Raw genomic sequence first — 13,778 nt, forward strand, 5'->3', positions numbered from 1 at the left:
TCATCCAGCGAGAGCTTGTATGGTGCTCCTGACCATGGGCAACTGATCTTGATTTTATTTTTATTTTTTTCTAAATAATCATACCAAAAGTGGTGACCTTCTCACCAAGCTTCTTGCTGATGGTCTTGCAGCCCATTCCAGCCTTTTGTACGTCTCCAGTCTTGTCCCTGATGGCCTTTTATAGCCTTTTGGTCTCTTTGGTCCCCTATGGTGGTGGAAAGGTTGGAATGGAAGAGATCAGGTGTATTTGTAATTTGATGAATTGATTAATTCATCAATCAAACAATCAATCAATTTATTAATTGTTTGATTGAAATCTGTGGGTCACATGGGTACATTGTCAATCTGTGGGAGCCAGAATTGTGGCTGGGTTGTAGGTGACCAAATACCTTTTCCCCTGGGTGACGTGCAAACCAAATTATTTTTCTGGATTTTTGGTTGATAAAACCAATAAAACTATAATTTTATTGAAGTACCATTTAAACAAGACTGTTCATTTATTTGTATGTGAGGCATACAAATAAATGCAGGGGATCAAATAATGTATGAATGCAATATTCTTTTTTTGTTTTGTTTTTGTATAACCTCCAAAATTAATTACTGTACCTTTAAATGTTGATAAAAATGTTGGCAGTTTTACTATTTCTATTTCAAATTTTCATTGCCTAATTCCATAACATGTTTGATTTTTGATGAAATGGGAAACTGAGAAAAACTGAAAGGTGTTTGATCACAGCACACTAATAGTTACCTGATTCCAATACCAATGTGTGTGTCGACACGGTTTTTGATTTTGATCTATCCATCCACCCCTACCAGTTGCCTTGATAACCCTCCATTATATTTAGTTTACCACACCATGTGTCAGTAACCAGAGTCCTGCACTGTCACTGGTAGCTGCTTCAATCACTTGCCTGGAAGTTGAGAAAAGTTTATCTTGGGTCCTGCTTACTTCATGTTGCCAGCCCATAGTCACCACATGTAAGTGACTTTGTAAGTTCTCTGATCACCACACGACTGTGAATCACTTCCTGTGGGGATGCAGCTTAATATTAGTTAACTTAACTAGAAGAGCAGCCTAGTGCGTTCAGCTGTGGTGGCTTTGATGTACCCAACTTCAGTGCACATTTTTTTTTGTTGGTTTCAGATAATTTATAACATACTGGTGAACGTAGGTTGAAGGGGCCTGCTGACATTTTTTACCCAGGCCCCCAAAAGCCTCTAGAATTGCCGCTGGAAATGTTTCACTTAGCTGACAATCCAGTTTTGGTTGATTACACAAACAACTGACAAATTCTGTCTTTTATTGGTAGACACATGGACAATAATATGACATCTGGACTCTCAGATGTCTTTAAATGCCGAGCTCAGCTTCAGAACTCCATCAGATGTGTGTATGGTCCATTGGTGTCAAGCTTCAGCACTTGTCTATTACCATAGGTCCCGTGTTTGACTGTCACATCAGCACTGCTCCCAGCTGCAGCAGCGGTCAGGTCCTTCTCACAGAGAGAAACAAAAGCACTGTAGAGTTGCAGCCCATCCTCCTTGCTGATGTTGTTGTGGTACTGCATGGCCCTGCCTTTGGCCTTTCCTCCCAGCGTGGCCTGAGGGACGATCAGCAAACTGCCAGGAAGCTCCAGCACCGACAGCATCTTCCCGGAAGCCGACTCACACAGCCGCAGGTTCAACAGCGTGGACACTGGACAGAAAGAGGAGGACACCACATTTATATCTCCTATGGAGGGATTCACAGGCAGGAGGGGCTTCAGTATTTAGATCAAAAAAATAAAAAAACGTTAATTGACCCATCTTGGGGAGGATGTCATCTGTGGCTCCTTTGAAGAAGCAGATGTAGATCACCATTCCTCTGTCAATCTGAGAGTAAAGAAAAAAAGCAGCAATGTTGAATACAATCAGCGATAAGCACCAAACATTAAGTAAGTTATATTTCTCCGTGTAATTTTAACCATTTTCTCACCATATTGTGCAACATACACAAAACGCATTAATATATTCATTACCTTGCATTTCTGGAATTGTAATTGGTGTTAATTTTGTATTAAGCAAACTGTTAATATTTACCTAATATCTTTGTTTAATGTTGGCATTTTACTTTCATCATAATTTCCTGTAGATTATTTCCCCGTTTTCTTTCATTTCTTTCTTTCATTATCAATCTCATTTTGAGTTCCAGCACTCTAACTTGCCCCTTTTACTTTTCTTGTGACTTATTTGTTACACTTGTGGCAAATTGATAGTTCTTATATAGTGCTTTTCCCTTAGCTGAGCACTCAAAGTGCTTCAAACAACACGTTTGGATTCACCCATTCATACAGCTAAGCGCTTACTATCAAACATTCACACTCCGACGGTTGCATTGGAGAGCAACTTGGGGTTCAGTATTTTGCCCAAAGATACTTTGGCATGCAGACTGGACCAGCCAGAAATCGAACCACTAACCTTTCCTATTAGTAGATGACCTGCTCTCCCTCCCGAGCCACAGCCAAGCTAATTTGTGTGGCGTATTTTTTTTTAACATTATTAGTCTGACTTAAACTTTATAACTTGAACTTCCACTTTTTGTGTAATTTACTGAAATTGTCTTTCATTACCCAAAGCTCAAAATTCTTTTTCTTTCTACAGTATTCATCAATATTGCCACCACTCCAGTAATGATTGGTTTATACCTGCAGTGTAGACGCAGATGACGTCTCTCACCTGGACAAACTGAGCTTCTGAGTGTTCATCTGCTGGTTTCACCTGCAGCCTGGCCTGCAAACACTGCTGCAGTACCGTCCGGGCCACCGGAGTGCAGACTTTCTCAGTCATTTCTGACAGGTTTTAGCTTCTCTCTTGACTTTTGTGTCCACTTTTCAAAACGATGCTTCAGAGGATAGCAGTCGAGGAGGCACTGGTTAACAAGTTTAATATCAATTAACCCGCTCCCAAAACACCCCACACCTCACTAATACCTGGGAGAAATAAATGTTCAATGAATGAGAGGAAAATATAACTCTTAAACCCACTTCCGTGTCAACGTCCAATGAAATTGCTCAAAAATGTTCACGACTGCGCATTATTTTCGCACACCGCCCATCGCCCACATGTTTTTTTCTCCGCATTTCTTGGCTTATTTTCTTGTCTTTAAATGAAATTTTCAGTACTCAAAGAACACTTCAGCAGGATCAACAATAGGTCAGATTGATACACAAGTTCTCTTTAAATGCACATTTTTAATGTTTCAAACTAAATTACAAGCAGGCTTAAGATAACTCCCACCCACCAAGAACATGCGCGATTTGCGCAACTATGAGGCGTACCAGGCTCTCGACCTGAGGAGGATCCAAACAGCTAAACATGGCCCTGTTCACATACAGCAGACTGTCCCATTTACTCACAGTATCCATTTATAAACCTTCGGTTTCACGAACGGGGAGCGGAATAAAGCATGGAGCTGCGTGCTGTGTGCTGCTTAAACGCTGCCAGGTAACCTTTCTATGTGTTTCTCTGCGTGCAGCTTAAGTTAGCTTTGTGTTGGTGATAAGCTAAACGGAAATGAGCAGCAACAGCGGAAATAACGTGTTCAAAATAAAAGCCACAATGGTAAAATAAACTGAGGGAATAGAGAAATCCTGAACATAGTTTTGTTTTTTTGTTTTTTTTTAACTTCATTAAATGTTGTTCTTCACTGTAGGGTTATAAACTTTAGCTGTTATACGCACATCTAGTTCACGTAAAGATAATTTTGAAACTTTAAGCCGGAAGTCTTTCTTGAATTTGTAAATACTTGACTGTTGGATTTAAAACGACAGCAATATTTATGTCTGTATAATAGCTGTATATGTGATGGATAGGAACATATACAGTGTTACTGTAATATTATTATGAACCAATAACATCATGATCTTATTGTTCATGCATTTTGCCTCTAAAATGTGTCAGCAGCAATAATAGTATGTAGTTTGACTCGGCAGTCTCTGTTCTGTATTTCTCGTGACAAGGATGGTATAGGGTTTTTTGAATTATTATTTATATTTATTGTTCAAACCAAATTACATTTCAGATTTCGTCAGTTTACCAGCCTGTCTCCTTATCAAAGACCACAGTGTCAGCACTGTTCTCTGCCTGTAAACTCAGCATGAATGTGATCCATCATATTTATTTTGGTAAACGTGACAGTGTTTGGAGTGGCACATATTTATGCATGTAAGCAAATATGTATTTAACTGCAATTTGAGAGCAAGATAACTGGAGCAGTGGTAAAAGTCTTCCAGTCAGCCCAGAAATTGAAACCTGTTAATCACGAACTCTAAACTTTTTGATTGTTTACATTATTTACGACTTTGTTGTGTTACAGAGGTCAGTGGACAGTAAGGCGTTACAGGAGAGGCAGAGGCAGCAGATGGCCCGAGGTCTTCCCAAACAGAAGCCCATCACAGGGGTCAAACAGGTCATCGTTGTGGCCTCTGGAAAAGGTGGTGTTGGGAAGTCCACTACTGCAGGTACTCAGTAGACTTCATGCTAAAACACGGAGAATGCTTTCACTGTCAATTTTCTCTCAGAGCTATTATATCTAAACCTTTCTGAATATAAAATTGATACTTTTGAATGAATTCCTTTCAACTGTTTAGAGTTTGAAGAATTTCCAGAATAAATCATGTGGCTAGTCTTTAGAGGCTGGTAGGCAGTCTTTTAATGATGCTTAGCAATTACAGAAGTTTATAATTAAAAAAAAATGCCAAAAACAGGAAGAATAAGGTTCTGAAATGGAAAAATAATTGGTGACGTATATTTCATCTGCTATTGCAATGTTTTCCACTAAATTTTGCTTACAAGAAAACATTTTGGATATAATATCAAATACTTTTTACTCCAGAAGTCAGAATTTTCTGCATGTGCACAAAAGACTTTTAAATAGAAAAATAATGAAAGAAACACATTAACACATTTCAGGTAACCTGACATTTTAGCAGTTCCAGGGAGTATTTGATATCTGTTTTTCTGTCATCCCAGTGAATTTGGCTCTTGGATTAATGGCCAATGACCCGGTAAGCAATCTGCTTTATCATCATATATTTTAGATTCTGTAGTTGTAAATAACTTCAGCTAAAAAGACACAACCTTAGAGATTTACAACACAGATCCATGTGTAATCCCCATTGTAAGATTCCTATGATATCTTAGTGGATAGCTTCAAATGGGTTGGAGTGACCTCTGAAGATAACTTTAAACCATTTTGACTTCTGAAACTGTCATATTGACAGTCAGCTGTCAGTGTCTCCTCTCCTCCTCAGATCTGTACTCTCTGAATTTTTTTTCTCTCTCTCAGTCAAAGTCGGTTGGCCTGTTGGACGCCGATGTCTTTGGTCCATCGATTCCCAAACTGATGAACCTGAAAGGAAACCCGGAGCTCAGTGACAGTATGGCTAGTTTAAGGTTTCTGATATTTATGTTAACACTCTATAACAGAAAACTGATTTCGGCTGTTTGTACATTTCTTCCAGATAATTGCATGATCCCCCTCACCAACTATGGGGTTCCTTGGTGAGACAGATCTCAACATTACAGCATGTCTATATGATTTATAACCCTAAATTATATCGGTGTCCTGATTCCTGTTCTTCTCTGTCAGCATGTCTATGGGTTTTCTGGTTGAGGATGTGGCTCCGATAGTGTGGCGGGGGCTCATGGTGATGTCTGCTATAGAGAAACTGCTCAGACAGGTGAGAACAGTTTAGACTGGTGTGTCTGCTTTGCTTTTATTTAAAGGAAGCTGATGAAGCAGTTTTGTGATTGTAGGTGGACTGGGGGTCACTGGACTATTTGGTAGTGGACATGCCTCCTGGGACAGGAGACGTCCAGCTGTCAATCACCCAGAACATCCCCATAGCAGGTGGGTTTGTCACACATCACTGAATATGAATGTTGTTTTACAAAAAAAAAAAAAAGGTCTTACTGTAAGAAAATGTCCTCACTGTTGGAGCCTGCAGAAGTAAATAACATGTTTAGTGCAAAGTTAAGCTGGGTCATGTGATGTTTGACTTGTACAGGTGCAGTTATTGTGTCGACGCCGCAGGACATTGCTCTGCTGGATGCTCGCAGAGGAGCTGAGATGTTCAAGAAAGTGAACGTGCCGGTAATGTGTTTATGTTTGTGTCAGTGTAAAAAAAAAAAACAAGTTGGATGGATGAATGAAAGAGCGTTCTCTTTCCTGCAGGTTCTGGGTCTGGTTCAGAACATGAGTGTCTTCCAGTGCCCCAAATGCAACCATCAGACCCACATCTTCGGCTCTGATGGGGCCCGACAGCTCGCAGACACTCTGGGAGTCACGTTTTTAGGTTGGATGATCACTTTTATTTCTACGTTCAACACGGAGCTTTGTCCTCACGGAACGTTTTATTTTAAATTTGCCACAACAGCCTCACACCGTGAACTCAGCAGTGCTCTCTGCACTCCCTGGATAGTCCTAACTTACCATAATCTTTTTCTCTCTTTAATATGTTCTTGATGTAAGTGGGCAGGTGCGGGGAGGAGGGCTGATTGTGTCTGTATAACTAATCAAAAATAAACCCCACTTTTAAATTATGGCACAGCTTTCAAGGACATTTGCCTGTCACATCAGTCTGTTTTTTTTTCTCTGTCCCTTCACGTCACACAATTTTATCCACATTGTGGTAGACATCCATTTCACTTTGGTCATCTATCACTTTTTTTTTTTTCTTTTGTACAAATGCCTCTAGTGGCTATGTTTTAATTAATAAGTCACTATAGAACCAAAACCTGCCTAGAAAGTGGGAATTTTTTTTTTTTTTTAAAGCAACACAGAAAAAGCTTTTTGCCTCCCTTCATCACTCCCATATCTGAAATGAATCCAGCGACGGGGATGTGTCTCATTGCGGGCACAAATTTCTTTTCATTCTCTCTAGATGATTTTTATGAGATGTTTTTTTTGAACCATTTCACATGAAAACAAAGCCAAGCTTTTGATTTTCGGCTTCTGAAAAGATTTCATACATGCGTCTCTTTCTCCAGGTGACATCCCTCTCCACATAAACATCAGAGAGACGTCAGACAGAGGGCAGCCAGTGGTCGTCTCCTCTCCCGACAGCCCCGAGGTCTCTATTTTTAAATATTTGTTTTATTCTTTTTTCTTTTTTTTTTTCTTTTTTTAGAATTAAACAACATAGTATGAAAAGACTTCACATTTAAAATGATGTTCATTTTGTCAGGAAAACATTCACTGGAAGTACATAACACAACAGCAATCATGTTCTACTTATGTATTCTTTCTGCGTATAACTTCATTTTACTTTCACTGTCTAGGCGGCTGCGTACAGGAAGGTGGCGTCTGCTGTGGTCCAGAGATTACAGCAAGTCAGCAGTTGACAGCTTCAAGATGAAGTCAGCTGGTCGACACATGTAGACGCTCTACGACGTGTACACAGACGAATGCACAGCCCCATCTGCTGTCATAACGCACAAAAGAATCTCAGTTCTTGTCAATAGTGTAAGAGTATTTTTATTGTATATTCTCTGACAGTATTTTGTAAAACAGTGCTACATAATGTCTTAACCTTTTTTTGATCTAGTCGCATGCTGGTGGCCCTAAATGGCAGCATAATAGCTACTGAAGTAACAGCAATAGTAGACAGTCATGTAATACTTCTGTTCTTTTGTTGAAGGAAATCTTTTTTATTATCCTGCAAAATGTGGACAAATGTATTTCATATTATTTGGTTAGTTTTCTGCATCATAGTATCCACAGTGATTTGTATAGAGCCAAATCACCACAGCAGACCCTTCATGGTGCTTTTAAGGCACTTTAACATTGAGTGGGATTTTGTTTGTAAATGTTTTTACTTGTGTGTTTTTCAGCATAGTGGAAACAAAGTAATAAAACAATCAGATATTTCACCTCTGCAAAATATTGCTCTCATTTTAGACAGAATAGCATTTGTAGATCCTATACTTATCGATATTTCACTGAAACAGGCCCTTGCTGTCTGAAAGTGCCTTCGAAGAAAAGGCGAAAGCCTGGCTAAAAAACAATGACCTGAATGTTCTTTTTCAGCTGGTTTATGCAGTTCCATCAATAACCAGCAGAGAGCGCTGTGTGCATTTTGAATAAATGTGCACGGTGATTTCTAACAAAGATATTTATTCTGTCTTTGTTGGTCTGTGGGAGCTGTCTAAAGCGTTTCCTGTGGCCACTCTGTAGTCTTGGCTGTTATTTTGTGTTGTGTTTGTGGTTTCTGTGCACAGGCTCCCTCGTCACACTGTCAGGGTTCACTTCGACAGTTTTTTTAGGGAAGGTCAGGCTGAGACCGGACACGCTGGGGTGGCAGAGAAACTAATGCATTGCACATTACTTTAGGAATCATTTAGAGTGTCTGTGTGTCGGCAGAGATTTTGGGCGGGCGGTCATGTGTGTCAAATTTTTGTCTCCTTGAAATTGTTCTGTGGTTCTCTGAGTTTGTTCTGTGTCTTTTTGCTGTTTTGTTTCTCATTGTGTCTCCATGTGGTGTCATTTGTGTGTCTGAGGTCATTTTGTATCCTTTTTTCATGTTGCTTAATGTCTCTTTGGGTCATTTAATGTCTCTGAGATTGTCTTCTGTCTTCATGGTGTCATTTTGTGTCTCTTGGTCGTCATTTACAGTTACTTTTGCTGCAGAAATAGAGTAGGCCAGTTTCATTATTTGATGATATATGGTGTCTTGTAAAATCTATTTATCTAGAGAAATTGACGAGTCATTTTTAATTCACGAGATCACATTTGCAGTGTATTCACAGTGCCTTGCTATAACAGGCTAAATGTCTGCTGAGGGATCTGAATCACTGCTGGTTATTGCTAAGCATTTTAGGAAATGTCAGAAACTTGTGGCTATAATAAAAGGTGATAAGCAGATGTGCTGATGAAAAATGGCTTCACAGACAAAGCAGCAGCTCACCAGTGAAAGCTGTAATTCAATATTAAAATCTTGTTTATTTTCATTAGGAAGGAGTCACATGACTTTCAGTGGACATAAAACAAAGAGGGGGAGTCGGTGATGTGACCAGATTGAGTCTTTGGGTTAAAACAGGCGTTTTTTCGCACGCTCGCTGCCAGAAACTGTTGACCGCAGCTGTGAAATGTCTCAGTGCGTAGGCGCAGAACTACACCCACCTCCCAGGAGTTTGCACACACACACACACACACTGGTATTTCCATAGCTTTAGAAGACCTTACATTCACTATTACTTCCCTAACTTAAACTGACTCTAACCTTAAACATTTTAAGCATTTATGTTTGTCTCCACAACATGTCATTCAGTGATACAGATTCACACACACATTCACAAGGAGTGAACCGTGGTTTTTCTGTCTTAGGCAAGTTGTCCGCACATTTCTGTCACCTTTCCAGAGAAATACCTCCTCCCTCCCTCCCACTCTCAGCCCATACACAAACGCCTCTGTGCTTTTGACAGAAAAATGAAGACTGTTTATATGTGTAAGTGTGTGTGTGAGAACTAGATGTAGCAGAAAAATACAGTGACAGTGCTGTGAAAAAGTATTTACCCCTTTCCTGATTTTTTTTCTTTGCATATTTCTCATGCTTAATATTAGTCAAAGATAAGCAGGGTAAATATAAAATGTAGTTTTTAAACAGTGATTTCATTTATTTACAGAAAAAGCTATCCAAATTTACCTGACCCCCACCTGCCCCCTTAAATCATGAATTAACTGTGATTAACCACATTTTTTTTAGAACACTGAGTTCAATTTCACAGCCACGCCCAGACCTGATTACTGCCAGACATGCTGAATCAACAAATCACCAAAACAGGACCTGCCTGACAAAGTGAAGCAGGCTACAAGATCTCAAACAGCGATGCATCATGCCACGATCTAAAGAAACTCAAGAACAGCTGAGAAACAAAGTCATTGACATCTATGTGTCTGGCAAGGGTTACAAAGCAATTTATAAGGTTTTGGGACTCCAGCAAACCACAGTGAGAGCCACTATCCACACATGGAGAAAACTTGGAAGAGCGGCGAACCTTCCCAGAAGTGCTGGTCCACCAAAATTACTCCAAGACCGCATCAACGAGGTCACAGAAGAACCCAGAACAACATCTTAAAAACTGCAGGCCTCACTGGTCTCAGTTAAGGTTAGTGTTCATGATTCAACAGTAAGAAAGAGACTGGGAAAAAATAGCATCCGTGGGAGAGTTCCAAGGAAAACCACTGCTGACCGAAAAGAACAAAAAGGCTTATCTCACGTTTGGGGGAAATACTCTGTAGACTGACGGGAGAAAAACTGAAGATTTTTCCATGGTTTGCGTCCCGTTACGTCTGCATCAGCTAACACAGCATTTCATAAAAAGAACATCACACCAGCAGTCAGACATGGTGGTGGTAATGTGATGGTCTGCTTAGGGACAGCGTGCTGTAAGTGATGGAACCATGAATTCTGCTCTCTACCAGAAAATCCTGAAGGAGGATGTCTGACCATCAGTTTGTGCCCTGAAGCTAAAACACACTTGGGTTACGCAGCATATAAATGATCTGAAACACACCAGCATGCCACCTCTGAATGGATAAAAACACACACACACACACACAAAAAAAAAGAGGGTTTTGGAGCAGCCTAGTCAAAGTCTGGAATTAAATTAGATTGAGATGCTTTAGCATGACCCTATTAAACAGGCCGTTCATAATTGAAGCTCTCCACTCTGAATGCACAGTAGTCCTAACAGAGTAAAAAAGTAACAACTGTACTAGTGCTGCTAAGAACTAACTAGACTAAAATAGGAGATTATTGAATTTCATGAGATGTTGGACACCTTCGTTTAGGATTCTTCTCCACGCTGACGTGGTTGCATCACATTTCTGCAGAACTGTCAGCTGCACATTCATGCTGCTGCATCTCAGAGATGTCCTAATAGATTTAGATCAGGTGACTGGGGGAGTCTACTGAACCCTGTCGCATTCAGTGAAACAATGTTGACATGGTGCATTATCCCAAACTGTGACCATTCGTGGATGCCCATCTTTGGCAGCAATACTCAGACAGGTTGTGTCATTTAAACAATGATTGATTGGTACTAAGGAGCACAAAGTGTGCCCACGAAAGCATTCCCCACACCATTGATCCACCAGCAGCAGTCTAGACTGTTGACACAAGGCTTTGGCTCGAGGTTGGACATGAGTGTTGCGAGTCTAAGCTTCTTTTCTGCTCAGCGCTGGTGTAAAAACAAGTTATTCGAGTCACTGTCACCTTTCTGTCAGTTTTTACACTGTTCTGGGTAAACTAGAGACACTGTTGTGATTCTCAGTTTATGCTCTGTGAGCTGAAAACAGAGCTCACAACATGTCTGACTGTGCAACGCTGCTTTGAAATCACGGATGCTAAACACACACACAGGTAAACCCAGCGGGATGATGTCGACCCGTCGCTCAACATATTAATTTCACTGACTAACTCTCTCTCTCTGCGTGCCTCTGCGGAGAATTGACATCAAACTCATTTAACCTCGTATCAGGAAGTCAATTCTATTTCAGCTCAGGAAATGAAGCAGACAGATGGGAGGAGAGGAGGTGAAGCTTCTCATCCTCTGCTCATGGGAAAACTTCCCATGCACATAAAACACTGTTTCCTGGATGAATTCTGTCAAACTGCGTTTCTTCCATCTATCTCTTTTTGCCAGAGCCAGGAGGTAAAAAAAAAAAAAAAGACATGGATGTGCTTTCAGTTTTTCTCCCTTGTGCGAGTAATTGTCACTGAGAAGAGGTGTGAATAATGTAACAGGGTGAAATATATTATTGATTCAGGATGTGTTAACTTGTTTCTTACCTCACATGAACAAATTTATTAGTAAACACATTAATATTTAACAGGTGCAATTCTTATAAAACAAGTGGTTTTCATACATAGTCATTTGAAAAGGTAAAACAGTAAAAAAAAAAAAAAGAAAGTTCTGCATTATCAGATTTGATCCATTTGGTCAGGAAATAATATGTGGAAGAACCATGTGATTATTATATGTTATCATTAGGTTTCATTTTATTCCTTTTTTTATGTACACTGCTCAAAAAAATTAAAGGAACCCTTTTTAATCAAAGCATAGCATCAAGTCAGTTAAACGTCTGGGATATCAATCTGTTAAGTAGCAGAGGGGGTTGATAATTCGTTTCAGCTGCTTTGGTGTTAATAAAGTTAACAACAGGTAAACTAGAAGGGCAACAGTGAGGCAACCCCCAAAACTGGAATGGTTTTACAGCTGGAGGCCTCTGACATTTTTCCCTCATCTTTTCTGACAATTTTTTTTTCAGTAGTTTGGCATTTGGCTACAGTCAGTGTCACTACTGGTAGCATGAGGTGATACCTGGACCCTACAGAGGTTGCACAGGTAGTCCAACTCCTCCAGGATGGCACATCAACACGTATCATTACCAGAAGGTTTTCTGTGTCTCCCAGCACAGTCTCAAGAGCATGGAGGAGATTCCAGGAGACAGGCAGTTACTGTAGGAGAGTTGGACGTTATGCTGCCTGTAACATTGTTCAGCATGGCCAGTGTGGTGGTGGGTCAGTGATGGTCTGGGGAGGCATATCCTTGGAGGGATGCACAGACATCTACAGGCTAGGAAACAGCACCCTGACTGCCATTAGGTATCAGGATGAAATCCTTGGAGCCATTATCAGACCCTACACTGCTGCAGTGGGTCCTGGGATCCTGCTGGTGCACGACAATGCCCAACCTCATGTGATGAGAGTTTGCAGGCAGTTCCTGGAGGATGAAGGAACTGACACCACTGACGGGCCTCCACGCTCACCTGACCTAAATACAAACTAATGAGTACCATTTAGAGTTGCAATACATTTTTGGCAAAAGAGACCAGCCTGCTGCATCATTTTTACTTTGATTTTGCATCAGCCCTCTGTAGGCTGATCATTTTCATTTCCATGTGGCATCCCTTTGTTCCTAACATATTACCCAGTCCATATCCGTATAGATATCCAGCATGAAATTTTTTTTTCCCATTGAGATTGATGTCTTGTCAAAGTGTTCCTTTAATTTGTTTGAGCAGTGTGTACACATTTGTATTGTTTTTTGTTTACTCTGGAGGCCACCAAGTGGCCCTTCCTTCTTGGATAATTGAAAGCCGTATTCTAGGAAGTTCAGGGCTGCCTTCAGCCTCAACAAAACGTAGCAAAACATTTATCTACAAGGAGACTGAGGTGCACTGATCAACCTTTTATCTTACCCAAACTTTGCAACAGTGGTGTCTGATTGATTGTGTAGCTTTTGAAGAGAGTTTGTATACACTTTACTGCTGATTGCCAAACACTCTGATATATCCACCAAATGAGGAAAAAAAATGTGCCTCAAAGCCCCCTGCACAAGTTTCAAGGAAACAAACCTGGAAAATGTAACAAACTGTTGCACACAATTTCAGATTTGAAGTGCTCCAGTTTAAAGTGACCAGCACCTGCTGTTGTTTTTGGTTGGCTGGTTTGTAGACTGGTCGTAGATTTTTCCCCACTTACTGTTTTGCATACCTGTTCAGTGGATACAATAAGCAGTGCCATGCTATATTCAGTATGATTTTTCCTGCTTTTGCAGCATTTTTCTGAAGTGGTACTGTTTGTCTCCACTGACGACAGCCAATATTTAAGGTTCATCTCTCTTAGCCAGTTGATGTGTCTTCCTGTTCAATAGTAAAAAAATACTAATTTAGAAAAAGCAAAATACATTCAAGTGATAGCTCACAGTATTGAGATTGAATTTCAGTAAAT

General features: G+C 40.3%; 2 protein-coding genes across 5 annotated transcripts; one reads left to right on the top strand and one right to left on the bottom strand.

Moving 5' to 3' along the window:
- Positions 1–530: 530 nt before the first annotated feature.
- On the bottom strand, positions 531–3,534 carry LOC115772353 (D-aminoacyl-tRNA deacylase 2-like). 2 transcript variants are annotated; one of them, XM_030718549.1, is made up of 4 exons: positions 3,399–3,534; positions 2,719–2,884; positions 1,806–1,875; positions 531–1,699 (listed from the first exon to the last, which is right to left on the bottom strand). In XM_030718549.1, the coding sequence occupies exons 2-4, from the start codon at positions 2,827–2,829 to the stop codon at positions 1,374–1,376; spliced, it is 507 nt and encodes a 168-aa protein (XP_030574409.1). In that variant the 5' UTR covers positions 2,830–2,884; positions 3,399–3,534; the 3' UTR covers positions 531–1,373. The 2 variants fall into 2 exon arrangements, with proteins under 2 accessions (XP_030574409.1, XP_030574407.1); XM_030718547.1 differs by having other exon boundaries at positions 3,284–3,534.
- nubpl (nucleotide binding protein-like) lies at positions 3,326–8,626 on the top strand. 3 transcript variants are annotated; one of them, XM_030718545.1, is made up of 12 exons: positions 3,803–3,953; positions 4,064–4,206; positions 4,358–4,502; positions 5,014–5,048; positions 5,330–5,420; positions 5,505–5,544; positions 5,633–5,723; positions 5,800–5,893; positions 6,051–6,136; positions 6,218–6,338; positions 7,033–7,115; positions 7,324–8,626. In XM_030718545.1, the coding sequence occupies exons 2-12, from the start codon at positions 4,201–4,203 to the stop codon at positions 7,384–7,386; spliced, it is 855 nt and encodes a 284-aa protein (XP_030574405.1). In that variant the 5' UTR covers positions 3,803–3,953; positions 4,064–4,200; the 3' UTR covers positions 7,387–8,626. The 3 variants fall into 3 exon arrangements, with proteins under 3 accessions (XP_030574404.1, XP_030574405.1, XP_030574406.1); XM_030718544.1 differs by lacking the exons at positions 3,803–3,953; positions 4,064–4,206 and adding an exon at positions 3,326–3,486 and having other exon boundaries at positions 7,324–7,897; XM_030718546.1 differs by lacking the exon at positions 4,064–4,206 and having other exon boundaries at positions 3,807–3,953.
- Positions 8,627–13,778: the final 5,152 nt, after the last annotated feature.

This window comes from Archocentrus centrarchus, chromosome 22 (genome assembly GCF_007364275.1).
Source record: "Archocentrus centrarchus isolate MPI-CPG fArcCen1 chromosome 22, fArcCen1, whole genome shotgun sequence".
In the NCBI taxonomy this organism is placed as follows: Eukaryota; Metazoa; Chordata; class Actinopteri; order Cichliformes; family Cichlidae; genus Archocentrus; species Archocentrus centrarchus.

Bases quoted from the DNA above. Each gene is read 5' to 3' on its own strand.
- LOC115772353 (XM_030718549.1), bottom strand. From the start codon at position 2,829: ATGACTGAGAAAGTCTGCACTCCGGTGGCCCGGACGGTACTGCAGCAG. The intron at 1,876-2,718 runs GTGAGAGACGTC...CTTTACTCTCAG, and splicing joins CAGAAGCTCAGTTTGTCCAG to ATTGACAGAGGAATGGTGAT. The intron at 1,700-1,805 runs GTCAATTAACGT...CTTTCTGTCCAG, and splicing joins TGACATCCTCCCCAAGATGG to TGTCCACGCTGTTGAACCTG.
- nubpl (XM_030718544.1), top strand. From the start codon at position 3,358: ATGGCCCTGTTCACATACAGCAGACTGTCCCATTTACTCACAGTATCC. The intron at 5,049-5,329 runs GTAAGCAATCTG...TCTCTCTCTCAG, and splicing joins GATTAATGGCCAATGACCCG to TCAAAGTCGGTTGGCCTGTT. The intron at 5,894-6,050 runs GTGGGTTTGTCA...TGACTTGTACAG, and splicing joins CCAGAACATCCCCATAGCAG to GTGCAGTTATTGTGTCGACG.